General features: G+C 39.7%; 1 protein-coding gene across 1 annotated transcript in view; it reads right to left on the bottom strand.

Moving 5' to 3' along the window:
• Positions 1-14,937, bottom strand: part of TMEM132C (transmembrane protein 132C) — a 921,872-nt gene that overhangs the window by 12,405 nt on the left and 894,530 nt on the right. The window contains exons 6-8 of the mRNA XM_073627978.1: positions 10,888-11,093; positions 9,811-10,084; positions 8,784-8,975 (exon numbers count right to left, since the gene is read on the bottom strand). Of these exons, the coding sequence (XP_073484079.1) occupies positions 8,784-8,975; positions 9,811-10,084; positions 10,888-11,093 (672 nt within the window). The remainder of the gene's footprint in view (positions 1-8,783; positions 8,976-9,810; positions 10,085-10,887; positions 11,094-14,937) is intronic.

Raw genomic sequence — 14,937 nt, 5'->3', positions numbered from 1 at the left:
TTACATGGTATTACCACTTATATTGTCTGGGAGCATCTGTGGAGAAAAATGGTGGAATATTTTGGATTTGAAAGCGCAGATATAGCCCTTTATACAGTGGACACATGGTTTGGCAAGGTGCACTATAAGGGAGTAGATGCATGAATACACATTTCTTCACATGGAAAGTGGATGGTTTGGTACCTTACTGCACATAGAAATGTGAGCACATTTTGTGGGGGAATAATATTGATGTTTATAAATTGTATTATACCATTATTGAATTTTGTTTTTTTTTTGGTACTACGACACGATTTTATCAGTATGAGCGCCTAGTGGGAAGAAAACTCTTGTGAATCTAAGATATATGCCAGAGGGAACTTTATGTTTGGTAAGATAGATTGTGCAAGGGAATAGTTTCTGCATTGATAGTACTGGTGATTTAAAAAGTGCACACAGAATTATTAAATGTGAGCATAATAATTAAGTGCTGCTTTGTGTTTTTTTGGTACGTACCATATGGTACCGTGGTACCGTATACCGTATTTTTTTGTTGTTTTTGTTTTGCTTTTGGTTTATCTTGCCTTTTTGGATGCAGAAATAACCTGAGGAGAAGTGGAGGTTGATGAAGTAAAGACAAGACTAGGGATGAGCCGAACACCCTCCTGTTTGGTTCGCACCAGAACATGCGAACAGGCAAAAAATTTGTTCGAACACGCGAACACCGTTAAAGTCTATGGGACACGAACATGAATAATCAAAAGTGCTAATTTTAAAGGCTTATATGAAAGTTATTGTCATAAAAAGTGTTTGGGGACCTGGGTCCTGCCCCAGGGGACATGGATCAATGCAAAAAAAATTTTTAAAAACAGCCGTTTTTTCGGGAGCAGTGATTTTAATAATGCTTAAAGTCAAACAATAAAAGTGTAATATTCCTTTAAATTTCCTACCTGGGGGATGTCTATAGTATGCCTGTAAAGGGGCGCATGTTTCCTGTGTTTAGAACAGTCTGACAGCAGAATGACATTTCAAAGGAAAAAAGTCATTTAAAACTACTCGCGGCTATTAATGAATTGCCGGTCCGACAATACACATAAAAGTTCATTGATAAAAACGGCATGGGAATTCCCCACAGGGGAACCCTGAACCAAAATTTTTAAAAAAAATTACGTGGGGGCCCCCCCTAAATTCCATACCAGGCCCTTCAGGTCTGGTATGGATATTAAGGGGAACCCCGGACAAAATTTTTTTAAAAAAATGGCGTAGGGTCCTCCTCAAAATCTATACCAGACCCTTCAGGTCTGGTATGGATTTTAAGGGGAACCCCGCGCCAAAATTTAAAAAAAAAAAGGCATGGGGTCCCCCCAAAAATCCATACCAGACCCTTATCCGAGCACACAACCTGGCAGGCCACAGGAAAAGAGGGGGGACGAGAGAGCGCCCCCTCTCCTGAACCGTACCAGGCCACATACCCTCAACATTGGGAGTGTGCTTTGGGGTAGCCCCCCAAAACACCTTGTCCCCATGTTGATGGGGACAAGGGCCTCATCCCCACAACCCTTGCCCGGTGGTTGTGGGGGTCTGCGGGCGGGGGGGCTTATCAGAATCTGGAAGCCCCCTTTAACAAGGGGACCTCCAGATCCTGGCCCTCCCCCTGTGTGAAATGGTAAGGGGGTGCAAAAGTACCTCTACCATTTCACAAAAAAAGTGTCAAAAATGTTAAAAATGACAAGAGACAATTTTTGACAATTTCTTTATTTAAATGCTTCTTCTATCATCTATCTTCTTTCTTCTATCCTCTATCTTCTATCTACCTTTGGTTTCTTCCTCCATCTTCTTCTTCTTCTGGTTCTTCTGGTTCTTCTGGTTCTTCCTCCGGTGTTCTCGTCTGGTATCTTCCTCTGCGGCGTCTTCTTCCCTTCATCTTCTGGCCCGCTCCGCATCTAGCATGATGGGAGGCTCCCGCTGTGTGACGCTTCTTAAATAATGGAGGGCGGGGCCACCCGGTGACCCCACCCCCTCTGACGCCTGGGGACTTGACGGGGACTTCCCTGTGGCATTTCCCATGACATAACGGGTGACCCCGCCCCCTCTGACGTCACGGGGAATTGCCACAGGGAAGTCCTGTCAAGTCCCCGTGAGTCAGAGTGGGCGGGGTCACTGGGTGGCCCCGCCCTCCGTTATTTAAGAACCACCAGAAGAGGAGAAGCATCACACAGCGGGAGCCTCCCATCATGTTGGATGCAGAGCGGCCCAGAAGACGAAGGGAAGAAAACACCGCGGAGGAAGATGCTGGACGAGATCACTGGAGGAAGAACCAGAAGAACCAGAAGAAGAAGAAGATGGAGGAAGAAACCAAAGGAACATAGAAGATAGAAGATAGAAGAAGCATTTAAATAAAGGAATTGTCAAAAACTGTCTCTTGTCATTTTTAACATTTTTTACAAGTTTTTTTGTGAAATGGTAGGCCCTTACCATTTCACACAGGGGGAAGGCCGGGATCTGGGGGTCCCCTTGTTAAAGGGGGCTTCCAGATTCCAATAAGCCCCCCGCCCGCAGACCCCCACAACCACCGGGCAAGGGTTGTGGGGATGAGGCCCTTGTCCCCATCAACATGGGGACAAAGTGTTTTTTCGGGGCTATCTCTCGTCCCCCCCTCTTTTCCTGCAGCCTGCCAGGTTGCATGCTCGATAAGGGTCTGGTATGGATTTTTGGGGGGACCCCACGCCATTTTTAAAAAAATGTTGGCGTGGGGTTCCCCTTAAAATCCATACCAGATCTGAAGGGCCTGGTATGGAATTTAAGGGGACCCCCAAGTCATTTTTTTTTAAATTTTGGTTCGGGGTTCCCCTGTGGGGAATTCCCATGCCCTTTTTATCAATGAACTTTTATGTGTATTGTCGGACCGGCAATTCATTATTAGCCGCGAGTAGTTTTAAATGACTTTTTTCCTTTGAAATGTCATTTTGCTGTCAGACTGTTCTAAACATGGGAAACATGCGCCCCTTTACAGGCATACTATAGACACCCCCCAGGTACGAAATTTAAAGGAATATTACACTTTTATTGTTTCACTTTAAGCATTATTAAAATCACTGCTCCTGAAAAAACGGCCGTTTTTAAAACTTTTTTTTGCATTGATCCATGTCACCTGGGGCAGGACCCAGGTCCCCAAACACTTTTTATGTCAATACCATGCATATAAGCCTTTAAAATTAGCACCTTTGATTTCTCCTATAGACTTTTAAAGGGTGTTCCGCGGCTTTCGAATTTGCCGCGAACACCCCAAATTGTTCGCTGTGCAGCGAACTGGCGAACAGCCGATGTTCGAGTTGAACATGAGTTCGACTCGTACTTGAAGCTCATCCCTAGACAAGACACATGTAGATGTTTGTTGTCATCAGGCTTTATTCTGACTTATGTGTGAAGGGTCATTTTATCTGATGAGAGCATATAAAACCTTGTGGACTATATTGAACAATAGGATATATTATTTAAGCTTTGGTGTTGATTTATATGTTCATCTGCCAAGGGGGACATTGTACTTCCAGCTGCTGAGGGCAATTTTATTTCCCTGCGTACTGTTATAATTTCTAAAATACGCCTTAAATCCCTTTTTCCCAAATTACAGAAAATTTGAAATAGAAATAAATTGGATTGAATTTTCCATACCGCGCACATAAACCACATAACATTGTGTAGGTAATATAAAAAAGTCCTTAAACCACCACCAAAAATCTTTAATCAAGTGAGAGTAAAGTAATTCCTGTTTTCTGTGAAGAATAAGGTGCTGTCTTCCATCAATTGATGTTTCTGACAAAACATGTTGGGGTGTGTAGTGCGTGACACGTCACTTCCACTATTCTAGAATGCAGATGGAATTTGATCGGCGTGCCTGCCCTGTTTTTTCATGGGCTTTTGAAAGTTTACTAAATTGTAAGTGTATACCTTTTTATGGAAAATAAATAGTTACAAGCTACACCATGAGGAGTTTTCTCTTTGATATATGCATAACCTTCGTTGGCGGATCTTTCATTGGGGGCCATTTCCATTGGAGGATACATCTCTTTGTCACTTGTGCTCATTGGACTACCTGTAATGGGTGTCATATCGGTTTGGTGAGTAGGATGTTTGCTCATAAATTGGTGGAAAACAACACCTTATTCTTCACAGAAAACAGGAATTACTTCACTCTCACTTGATTGAAGATTTTTGGTGGTGGTTTATGGACTTTTTTATATTACTCACACAATGTTATGTAGTTTATGAGCGCGGTATGGAAATGCAATCCAATTTATTTCTTTTTCACATTTAGGCCTTTGGTCTCACTACGGGCTGCTCTTTGTATTTAATTTGTATTCAATTTGTATTTATATTTAATTTGTATGTATTATTATTGTTATTGGTCTAGGGTGCGCGGTTAAAGGGGTTTTTCAACCTTATTTTCACAGAAAATTAGAAATGTTTTGATTCATTCAGCAATGTATACTAAATGGGGCAGAATACTGCTTTTTAAAATATTTGTTCCAAAAAGAGAACTACCATTAACAGCAAGTTTTAAGTCAAAGGTATTGAATTTATGATAGCACTATTTAGTCACCATAAGCGTGACCTTCATGTAAAGAATAAGAAAAATATCAAGACTTAAAAATAAAAAAAAATAAAGCATTCATATTCATATACATATACTATTAACACGGGTATTAACTTCATACAGTTACCAGTCTATCTATAGTAAAGTGGCTCTTTAAAGTGCAGGTTCACCCTTGCAACTCCAGCATCCTCCTGGGACCTGTGACATATCCCAGGAGGTTGTGGGCAGGGAAGGAAGTGGGATTGCCTAGGTAATATAGGTACCTGCTGACAAAAATGGAAGAGGAGGGGGAGGATAATCAGAACTTGCCTTTTTAGGTGAATTTCTGCTTGAATGTCCCTTGTAGCCTATATATTAAGGTTTGTGATCTTAAGGTTAATGATCTATGTACTACGACAAATGTCTTTGATAATGTTGTCTGATAGTCAAGAGTAATGCATTTATCTTTATGAAGCCCATCCACCAGAATTTTTATTATGTAACATAATGAACCGAAATCAGGCTTCCCCAGAGAGCTTCCAGTCCATGCCTGGCCCAAATTACATTCACATCAATAGAAGGCCTGTCAACAGGTTGACAATCTGTGTACTGGATTTTCATTGCACTGATTGGGCTACATATGTATCAGGGATAAGGTGCAGGGCTGGGGAGATTTTAAACAAGGTAGTACAGTGGCTTATTGGTTACCACTACTGTCTGAGTTTAAATCCGGAAGGCGTTCGCAGGTTAAACCCTGGCCAAGACACTGTTTGCATTGTGTTTGCACATCTCCCTGTGTTTTTATGGGTTTCCTCCCAGTTCTCAAGTCTCCTCACACACTCCAAAGACATGTTAGTAGGTTAATTGGCTCTTGTATAAATTTTCCCTAGTATGTATGTGAGATAGGGATGATGGAAGTCATTGAAGCTTTACCCCATTCACTAAGCTAAGGGAAAATTCCTTTCTTAAAGTAAAAAAATACCTTGCAAAGTAAACAATCTAATTGCCATTAGTAAATCAACCCCTCTGTGTTTTAGTTGACTTTTAAATGACCGAAAGCAGTAAAATATGCTGTTCTGAGGATGCTATTAAGTAAATGATGGTAGTAAAGAGCAAGCTAATCTCCAAATCTGATGATATTTTTTATTCCCCTAATTACATTTCATGAGTTATGATTGCCTAGATTTCCACCCTGTGTGATACTCCGCAGATCACACAGGTCAGAATGCAGATAGATGAATACAAAAATATGCAAATCACAGGTTCTGCTATATTCAGGCATCAATAGAAAAAGACAGAATTCAAGTTTAGATTTTACATTTCAGATGGAGGCAGCAAGCTCATTCTTGAATTCGTTTTTTAACTAGTGTTGTGGAGAAAAAGTCAATGTCTGATCACCGTATTAGGAAAAACCTCCGCTTCAATGTAACATTTTGTATTGACTTGACAAGCAGTAAGCAGGTGCTTAATAAAGGTAACTGCCAGAAATGAAGGCCGACAATGCTATTTCCAATCAGGTAAAATGAGATGTAGCTGTTTAGTAATTAACAAACACAACTAGCTGTCAGTCCTGCCACTAAGTGATCAGGATGAGGGCAGGCATCTCTTTCATTCCCCTTCAGATAAGCAGCTTCCAATCCATCTTGATCTGTTGATAGTAATTGGAGAACCTTGTCAGGAATAGGACTGGATTTATTGATGTGGTTCATAGGATTTGCAGAAACAGCTTTCTGAAGGACACTACACTAAATCATGGCAACTTTTTTCTTTTAGTTTAAGGCTTTTCTGTTGGGAATACGAGACACTTCACTTGATTCCCAAGACATTTTTGTTATGGAAATTGTAAACATGTATACTTACAGTTAATTTATATATTGAATCATCTGTGCTTGTGACATTTAAGCAGAAAAAGGCATTAGTTATCAGTTACATCCTTCTAAGAAATGGTGCTTAGAAATGCTTATGGGCAGTAATGTAAGAAAATTATGCTAAAGCTAAAAGTTTTCTTCTTCATGAAACCAGAGAGTTGGTGTCACTTTTTGTAAAACTAATCAATTAACCTTAGCGCTGGTGCCTCCTGGCCCTTTAAGAGGTTTCTAATGCTGGGAGGCAGGGTTTCTGATCATGTTACCGCTGTGATTGGCTGTCACAGTGGTCACATGATCAGAAAGCACCCGATCTAAAGTTGAGATTTGAAGTTTTCCGTTAGCTGCCGATAACTGTGGTGGGAGTGAGCAGGGTGTGCGCTCTCAGCATAGCTCTGTTTACATTCTGGTACGCATATATACGGCCGCATAGCATTAAGGTCCATCCCTCCAGCGACCTGATATATGCGTATCGCCAGTATGAAGGGGTTAAGCTGTTTGATTACTATGAACAATCCAAAAATTTGCCTTTAAGTGACTCTGTTGCCACCTAAATGAAAGGAAAAATGCTGCATAAGACAAAAGGCTGTTAAAGCTTATCTATCCTGCCACCTATGCCTGTTATCTTCACTATCTTTAAGCCATATCCATGCCATGCCCACGCTGATGCTCTGTCCTGTAGTGGCATAACAGTTACAGATACCTAGCAGGACCTGGCATCTGACAGATTCTTCAGCAGCAGCATCTTTTAAAGACAGCAAAGGCTAATGGTGTGGGTGACAGTATTCAAGGTGGAACTAAAGTTCTTCTGAAAGAAACAGTGGGATTGATTTAATAAAACTGGCGAGTACAAAATCAAGTGCAGCTCTGCATAGAAACCAATCAACTTCCAGATTTTTTTGTCAAAGCTTAATTGAACAAGCTGATGTTAAAAGCTAATTGGCTACCCTGCACAGCTGCACCAGATTTTGCACTCTCCAGTTTTAGCAAATCAACTAATGAGCAGGCATGCTTATATTGCATGCTCACTTTACAGTGCCATGCTGGTCTCTTGCACATGTGTCATCCTGCGCCAGCCAATGACTGACACTGGCAAAGGACCATTAGATAGGTGAGTTTCACTTTAACACTGTCATTTCCTGTACTGCTTATTTCACAACTTTATTAAATTCCAAATTGTGCAAAAGAAAAAAGAACAGAAATGTTTTATCCAATAAGAACACTCTAAAATCCCTGGTTGACGCTCTTCTCGATTACTGCAACTCCCTCCTCATCGGATTACCTTTACATAGACTATCCCCCCTTCAGTCCATAATGAATGCCGCTGCAAGACTCATCCTCCTTACCAACCATTCAGTGTCCTCCACCCCTCTCTGCCAATCCCTCCACTGGCTTCCACTCACCCAATGAATAAAATTTTAAAGCACTAACAATAATTTACAAAGCCATCCATAACTCTGCCCCCAGCTACATCACTAACCTAGTCCCAAAATACCAACCAAGCTGCTCTCTTCGGTCATCCCAAGACCTCCTACTCTCTAGCTCCCTTGTCACCTCCTCCCATGCTCGCCTCCAGGATTTCTCCAGAGCTTCTCCCATCCTTTGGAACTCCCTACCCCAATCTGTCTGACTGTCCCCTAATCTATCCATTTTTAGGCGATCCCTGAAAACCCTTCTCTTCAAAGAAGCCTATCCTGCTTCTAACTAACACTGTTTTACTTCCTCCATCAGCTCATCCCCCCCACAGCTATTACCTTTTGTATCAATTGACCCTTCCTTTTTAGAGTGTAAGCTCTAACGAGCGGGGCCCTCTGATTCCTCTTGTACCAAATTGTAATGTAACTGTAATGTCTGCCCTCATGTTGTAAAGCGCTGCGCAAACTGTTGGCGCTATATAAAACCTGTATAATAATAATAATAATAAAATGTGACAGCATGAGTACCGTGTCAGCCTTTCTACTGGACATTTCATGCCTCCCCTCATTCTACACTTTCTCCTATCAGCTGTCCTTCTCAATACATTTGCATGCAGCACACCTGACTGGCTGCCTGCAACTCCCCTTGCTTTTTCCACATTTTAGTACTGCTGTAGAGGGGATTGCAACAGGCTGATACCAAGTCAAATTCAGGTAGTTAAACTAGTTTCAAAATGATTTACTAATTTAATAAAGAATACAAAGCTGCATTACTTTGTGTCTTTTACATTTGTCTGGAGTTCAGCTTTTACTTAAGTTTCGTTTGGCCGAGCACTTTATATTGGTAATATCAATGTGAAGGCTTTTCCACAATCTTAATAATAAGACCGAATTTCCTTTAACCTTCTTTGCCTTATCAGCGGCCATGACATTCCAGAATCGTGACTCTACCTGTCTGGGAGTGTGCAGCAGTTCCTGGGCCACGGAGGTGGCTACAACAGCCTTGTTATTTGCTGTGCTGGGCTGAAGGTAGAGTGACAGTCCGGAGACAAGTTGCACTCCGATGTCTGTTATTGTCACTTTGTCATCCAGCACTGTCACTGTCTTTTCTGCTAGGATGGAATCGGAGAGAGGGGACATCACCTACAATACACAAAGAGACTGATTTAATAACAAGCAGCATTATCCATTATTTATAGATTCCTTCCCACTGAGCTAAAATAAACAGAAATCAGTATTTTCTTTGGCACCGTGTTATTATACAGTAATGAAAAAATAGCAAATAATTTACATATAGCTCCATTTTCTCTATTTTCAAGAAAGTTCAGAAAATATTTACTGCAGACATTTTCAAGTGATATGAATTTCTAATCAACAGAACCTAAAAATGCTAGCCTTAGATGAAAAAAAATAATGATAGATTACTTGGTGCTGTTTGGCTAATTTCCCGAAGTGGCATTTATTTTATTTTGGGTTGTTTTCTTACCTAATTACCTCTATAAGATATAGGAACGGTATCTATGACATAGGTGTTGCATCTGGATATTTTATTTACTTGCTGACTAGCTTTCCTCCACTTTTTTAGATGGCAATGAATTGTTATTTATGATATCAAATAGTGATACATTAGTTATCTTAAGCTAGTGTTGTTTTCCTCTGTAAAAGCAGTGTTCCTAAACTTAATAAAGTTGGCTGTATCTCGGCAGATTAGACAGGCCTTATAACCTGTTTCTGTGGCTTAAACTGCTGGAGTTGAATATGGCGATACAAGCTACTGAAAGATTTTTTTCTGGTTAGATTGATTACTAATGTCTGTCCGAGCTTTTCTCTAATTAACTTTGCCTTATACGCACATGTGCATTCACTTTTTATTTTTATTTTTTGTAGTCCAATAATTCCTTTATTGCTTAAATGAAGTACCAGAAGTTCCATTATTCCATATTTATGATGTGCTTCTTAATAAAATCACCTTGCATACCTGTATTGTTGTCATTCCAACCTCTCGCCCAATAAGCAGTCTTCCGTCTTGTAGTTTTGCAATATGAGGCTCCTCTAGTTTTATGAAATCTGTCACCAGATCTGTCACATCAAACTGCCAATCAGAACTCAACAGATAAACAAGCTGTCCAAGAGGGCCAGGGTCTTCAGCTACAAACTGAGTAAGTACCCGAACCATTGCGTGTTGGTACTGAAGTGAACAACCTCTTCCCCTGCGCTCATCTTCATCATCATCATCGCTGTCTCTTGTAGGCCTGCAGAATTACATTTTAATTATTACAATTATGCATTGCTGTACTGACCAACAAACAGAAAAAGATATGCTCATGGATATAGGACAATTCCCATTTAGGTTTGACACATGTACAATATCTGTCTTCAAATAAATCTAAATAATGAAATAAATACTGTACACTCATTCTTTAGATCATGTCAAATGTGTATTCTGCATGGTATATATTGCTTTGATCCTCTATTGGGTGCTAATAAATTAATTATTGGTGTGTCTTACATACAGTATTTAAGGGCTTGTGTAGACAGGTAAATGCATGCTTTCAGGTGCATGCAGATTGCATTTGAGGTACATTTAAGTAAATTTGAGTAAATTCTGAGTTGCTTCAGATATTGTTTTGAGCTGCTATTGCATTCTGTATAAACAGACCATAAGTCTACCACGTAAAGGTTAAAATGTTCCGTAGAGATCTACAAAAAAAAAATGTAAATACTAGTATACCATTGCAGTTTATATGCACTGGTTGTTTTCACTAAAGATTTATGGATGTAGTGGTTTTGTTTTCAAATAAATGAGGGAAAAATGTGAATCATTATCAGGAAAAATATCTTTTTTTTATATATATATTTTTTATTGTAAATTTTCATTAAACATTATGCAAAAAAAAATTTTTTTTTATTATATAGTCATTTAAATAGTCACCTCTTCCAATTCTGTCTGTCCCCAGTAAAGATTATATAACTAAGTGTGACATGACATCTGTATGTTTACTGTTTATATGTGGTCTGATTGATACAAGATGTTTAAGAACAGAGGCAGACCCACCTCCTGTTGAAAATAATAGGTACTCTCCATCCTTTAATCTGGCTGAGTTCAGTGTCAGAGATATCTATCTGCAGAGGCAGTCGAGGAACCCAGATGGTAATCTGCAGAGGTGCACTCAGATATTGGTATGTGAAGTTCACCATCACTCCAACCTTGCCCTTCATTTCCTTCCCATTGACAAACACATAGTCACATCTTTCTGAAACCTGAACAACAAAGCAATATTCAGAAGGTTGGCAGTAATAAGTGTTGCTTTATTTAGTTATAGCCATGTATCTACTGTTCATACTGTATTAAAAAAAAAAAACATGTCTGTGTGGTTTTATCAAAGATGTATAGAACATGTACATCAAACTTGGTATGTTGTAGATTGCACTATATAGTGTCTTATTTGCTATAGTTTGAAGTGAGATGAAGCAAACCTATTCACTTTAAAGAGAATATAAAGGCACTTTCAGCACAGGCCCAGAAAGTTTATATGCAATGATCTTTTCCTAGATGAATGTTCTTTATACAGTATCACATTTGTAACAAAACTGTGCATATATAAACACTTTATCTGTTGTTCTTCCATTATCTCATTAAAGGACCACAATGAGTCATAGAATGACACCCATAGAACGAAAGAAACTGCATTTGGTACGCACCCTCATATTTGGATATTGGTTTGTTTGCAGATATGTCAACTTTAGAGTGATAGTAAACCCAAAAGCAAACATTTATTATATTGCAGCTTACCAATTGTTAGATGTGATGGCTGCATTAGATTCCTTTTTTAGGCTTTCTTTCTTATATTTTCACCTGGTGATCCTGCCAGTAGGTCTGTTTTTTTTCAACAGAACAAGTTGTCCTGCAGATGATTTTGATGTAACTGCTTCAAAAGCATTAGCTGTAGTTTGGCCTCAAGTTGTTAGTTTATCTAAATCTGCTAGTACATCCAACGCTCCCCTCCCCCCAGACTGACAATGCTGCTCTCCAAAGGTGTCTCTGTTGCTCCTTCATTGAGAATGTAGAAACTCTAACACAGGAGGAGCAATCCTGCAACTGTCAATTCACTATACCATTTTGCGTTATTTACAGCAAAACGCTCAAAACTGTCAGTAAGTACTGCATTAAACTAGACTAAGATGGACTAAGACTGGGAAGCCATAAAAGTTCATGTGCGTGTAAAGGCAGGTGTCCCAATACTTTTGATAATATAGTGTATTTATTTCCTATAGTTTTTTGTCCAGATTTTTGGAAACTTTTTTTGTGTATATACAAGCATATTCATAGTTTGCTGCACACTTTCCAATCACTTGAAACATAATACAATGTACAGTGCCTTGAAAAAGTTAAGAAATTTTCAATATTTTGTCATGTTACAACCAAAAAGGTAAATGTATTTTATTGGGATTTTATGTGATAGACCAACACAAAGTGAAAGGAAAATCAATAATTGATTTCATACCACACTCATATGTATAAATATTATTACAAATATGAAGAAAAATACAAAAGAAAATATATAAAAAAAGGTGTGATCAAATAATGTTCAAATGTGAATATGAATTTTCAATAAAGTCCAAAAACAGCCACCACCGATGATTCTTCAATCAAGTGCCCAGTGATGAATGAATTCAGTGACAGGAATAGAAAGTGCCATCTTCCACCAGTTTAGACAAACATCCTACTCACCAGATCCATCAGACACCCATGACAGGTGTCAGATAAGCAGAAAGATATATTGAGATGTATCCACCAATATAGACGTCTTTCACCAGCGATGTCAAGATGTGACCACCGATGCAGACACCTCTCATCAGCGATATAGCCAAACGGGGTTTACAAGTGAAGGAGAAAAGGAGAACTCCTCATAGCATAACTTGTAGCCATTTATTCATAAAAATTCATTCAAGTAAAAAAGCACATAAAATGGAGCTGGTACGCCAAGCTGCATTCCACCTGCGCTCCAGCACAATGGCAGAAGTGACGTATCACGTATTGCGTAACCCGACGCTTTTCTTCAGCACGTCTGACCTCATCAGGGGTCATGTGAATCTGATGACGTCAGGCACATAATTGTGACGTAGAAGGGAAATGATAAATGGTTTTCAACATATTACAAATAAATATGTGAAAAGGTTTTCTTCTAAGATTGCCCTGTATTTGGCTCCACCCATCTTCCCATCAACTCTGACCAGCTTCCCTGTCCCTGCTGAAGAAAAGGATCCCCACAACATGATGCTGCCACCACCATGTTTCACAGTGGGAATGGCGTTTTCAGGTTGTATTGCAATGGTAATTTTCCACCACACGTTGAGTTTTGTTTTTAGGCCAAAAAGTAAAATTTTGGTCTCATCTGACCAAAGCACCTTCTTCCACATGTTTGCTGTGTCCGCCACATGGCTTTTTGCAAACTGCAAGTGGGACTTCTTACGGCTTTCTTTCAACAATGGCTTTCTTCTTGCCACTCTTCCATGAAGGCCTGATTTATGGAGTGCATGACTAATGGTTGTCCTGTGGACAGATTCTACCCCCTGAGCTGTGGGTCTCTGCAGCTCCTCCAGAGTTACCATGGGCCTCTTGGCTGCTTCTCTGATTAATGCTCTCCTTGCCCGGCTTATCAGTTTAGGTGGATGGCCATATCTTGGTAGGTTTGCAGTTGTGCCTGCTTTAAACTTCTCCACAACTTTCTACCTGACCTGTCTGGTGTTTTCCTTGGCCTTCATGATGCTGTTTGTTCACTAAGGTACTCTAACAAACCTCTGAGTGAGTCACAGAACAGCTGTATTTATACTGAGATTAAATTACACACAGGTGGACTCAATACTCTAATCCCTTGCTAGAAGTCATATGTAGTGGGGATACTTTACTTATTCACAATTATTTTTTATAGATATCTTTGGCTCAAATTTTTACTAGACAGAATGGGATTAGGTATAGACAAGTATTCTTACAAAGCTGTTAGGAGAGGGGTGCCACTTTCAAGAACATTAAAGAATGACAATGGCTAACAAGAAAAAACATATGTGTCCAAATATATAGCAATGACTTTGCCAAATATCACAGCCAAAATGACTTTAAAGCAGGGTTTCAAAACCAGGGTTCCTCCAGAGGTTACCAGGGGAAAAAAGTATCAAAAATGACACACATATATAAATACCCTTCTTATACCAATAAAAAAGACAATGTTGTATTTTTTATTGGTGGAAGAAGGGTATTTATATATGTGTGCCATTTTTGATAATCTTTTATTCAATATTTGACATTTTTAAAGATACCACTTGTACCACTACCACTTGTACCTACAGGTAAGCCTATAACATAGCTTACCTGTAGGTACTGTGACTATCTCCTTGCACAGTTTAGGAGATATTCAGAGTGCATGCAGCCGTTGACATCATTGGTGCATGTGCTCTGAAGGTCCGGCTTTCAGTGTCGGACCTTCAGAGCCCAAGCCGGAAATAGCAGCTCCCATGCGCATGCGTGTCATTGCACCCCCGGACACTCATGTAGCCTGAGACTGCGAACCCGGAGAGAAGACGGGGGGAGGTGTCAGCCGTGTCAGCCGTCTCAGCGGTGACATTGCAGTGTGGAAGGGCTTCGTTCTAAGGTAAGTTTAGCATAATGCACTAGTATGCGATGCATACTAGCACATTAGCACATTATGACATTGCCTTGTAGGATTTTTTTTTTTTTAAAGCACCAGCTGTTTACAACCACTTTAATTGAACTTAGTTGTTTTTGTTACAGCACGCGTGTCCTGTTAAAGCAGCTTCCCTTTGACTGGTATTCTAGTCAAGTTTTTTCTTTTGTATTAATACATATGTTGCAGGTACTGCACTGACTTAGTGACTTGGCATATTTAGATTAAGGTTAAGGTTAAAACATTTTACCTCTTGATTACCAATAAAAACTGACAGGGGTTCTAATTCTTCTCCACTGTATCCATCCCACTGGATATTGAATGAGAAAAAAAAAAATTGAAAAATGCTTTGAGCTCTCTTATCGCAAATTTTAAAGAGGAAGATACCGCTTTGTGAATTGAGCCCATTGTTTTTGGTAGTC

This window comes from Aquarana catesbeiana, linkage group LG01, assembly GCF_042186555.1.
Source record: "Aquarana catesbeiana isolate 2022-GZ linkage group LG01, ASM4218655v1, whole genome shotgun sequence".
NCBI classification, from domain to species: Eukaryota; Metazoa; Chordata; class Amphibia; order Anura; family Ranidae; genus Aquarana; species Aquarana catesbeiana.
Note: the sequence above shows the minus strand (reverse complement) of the source record. Positions and strands in the feature narration are given on the sequence as shown.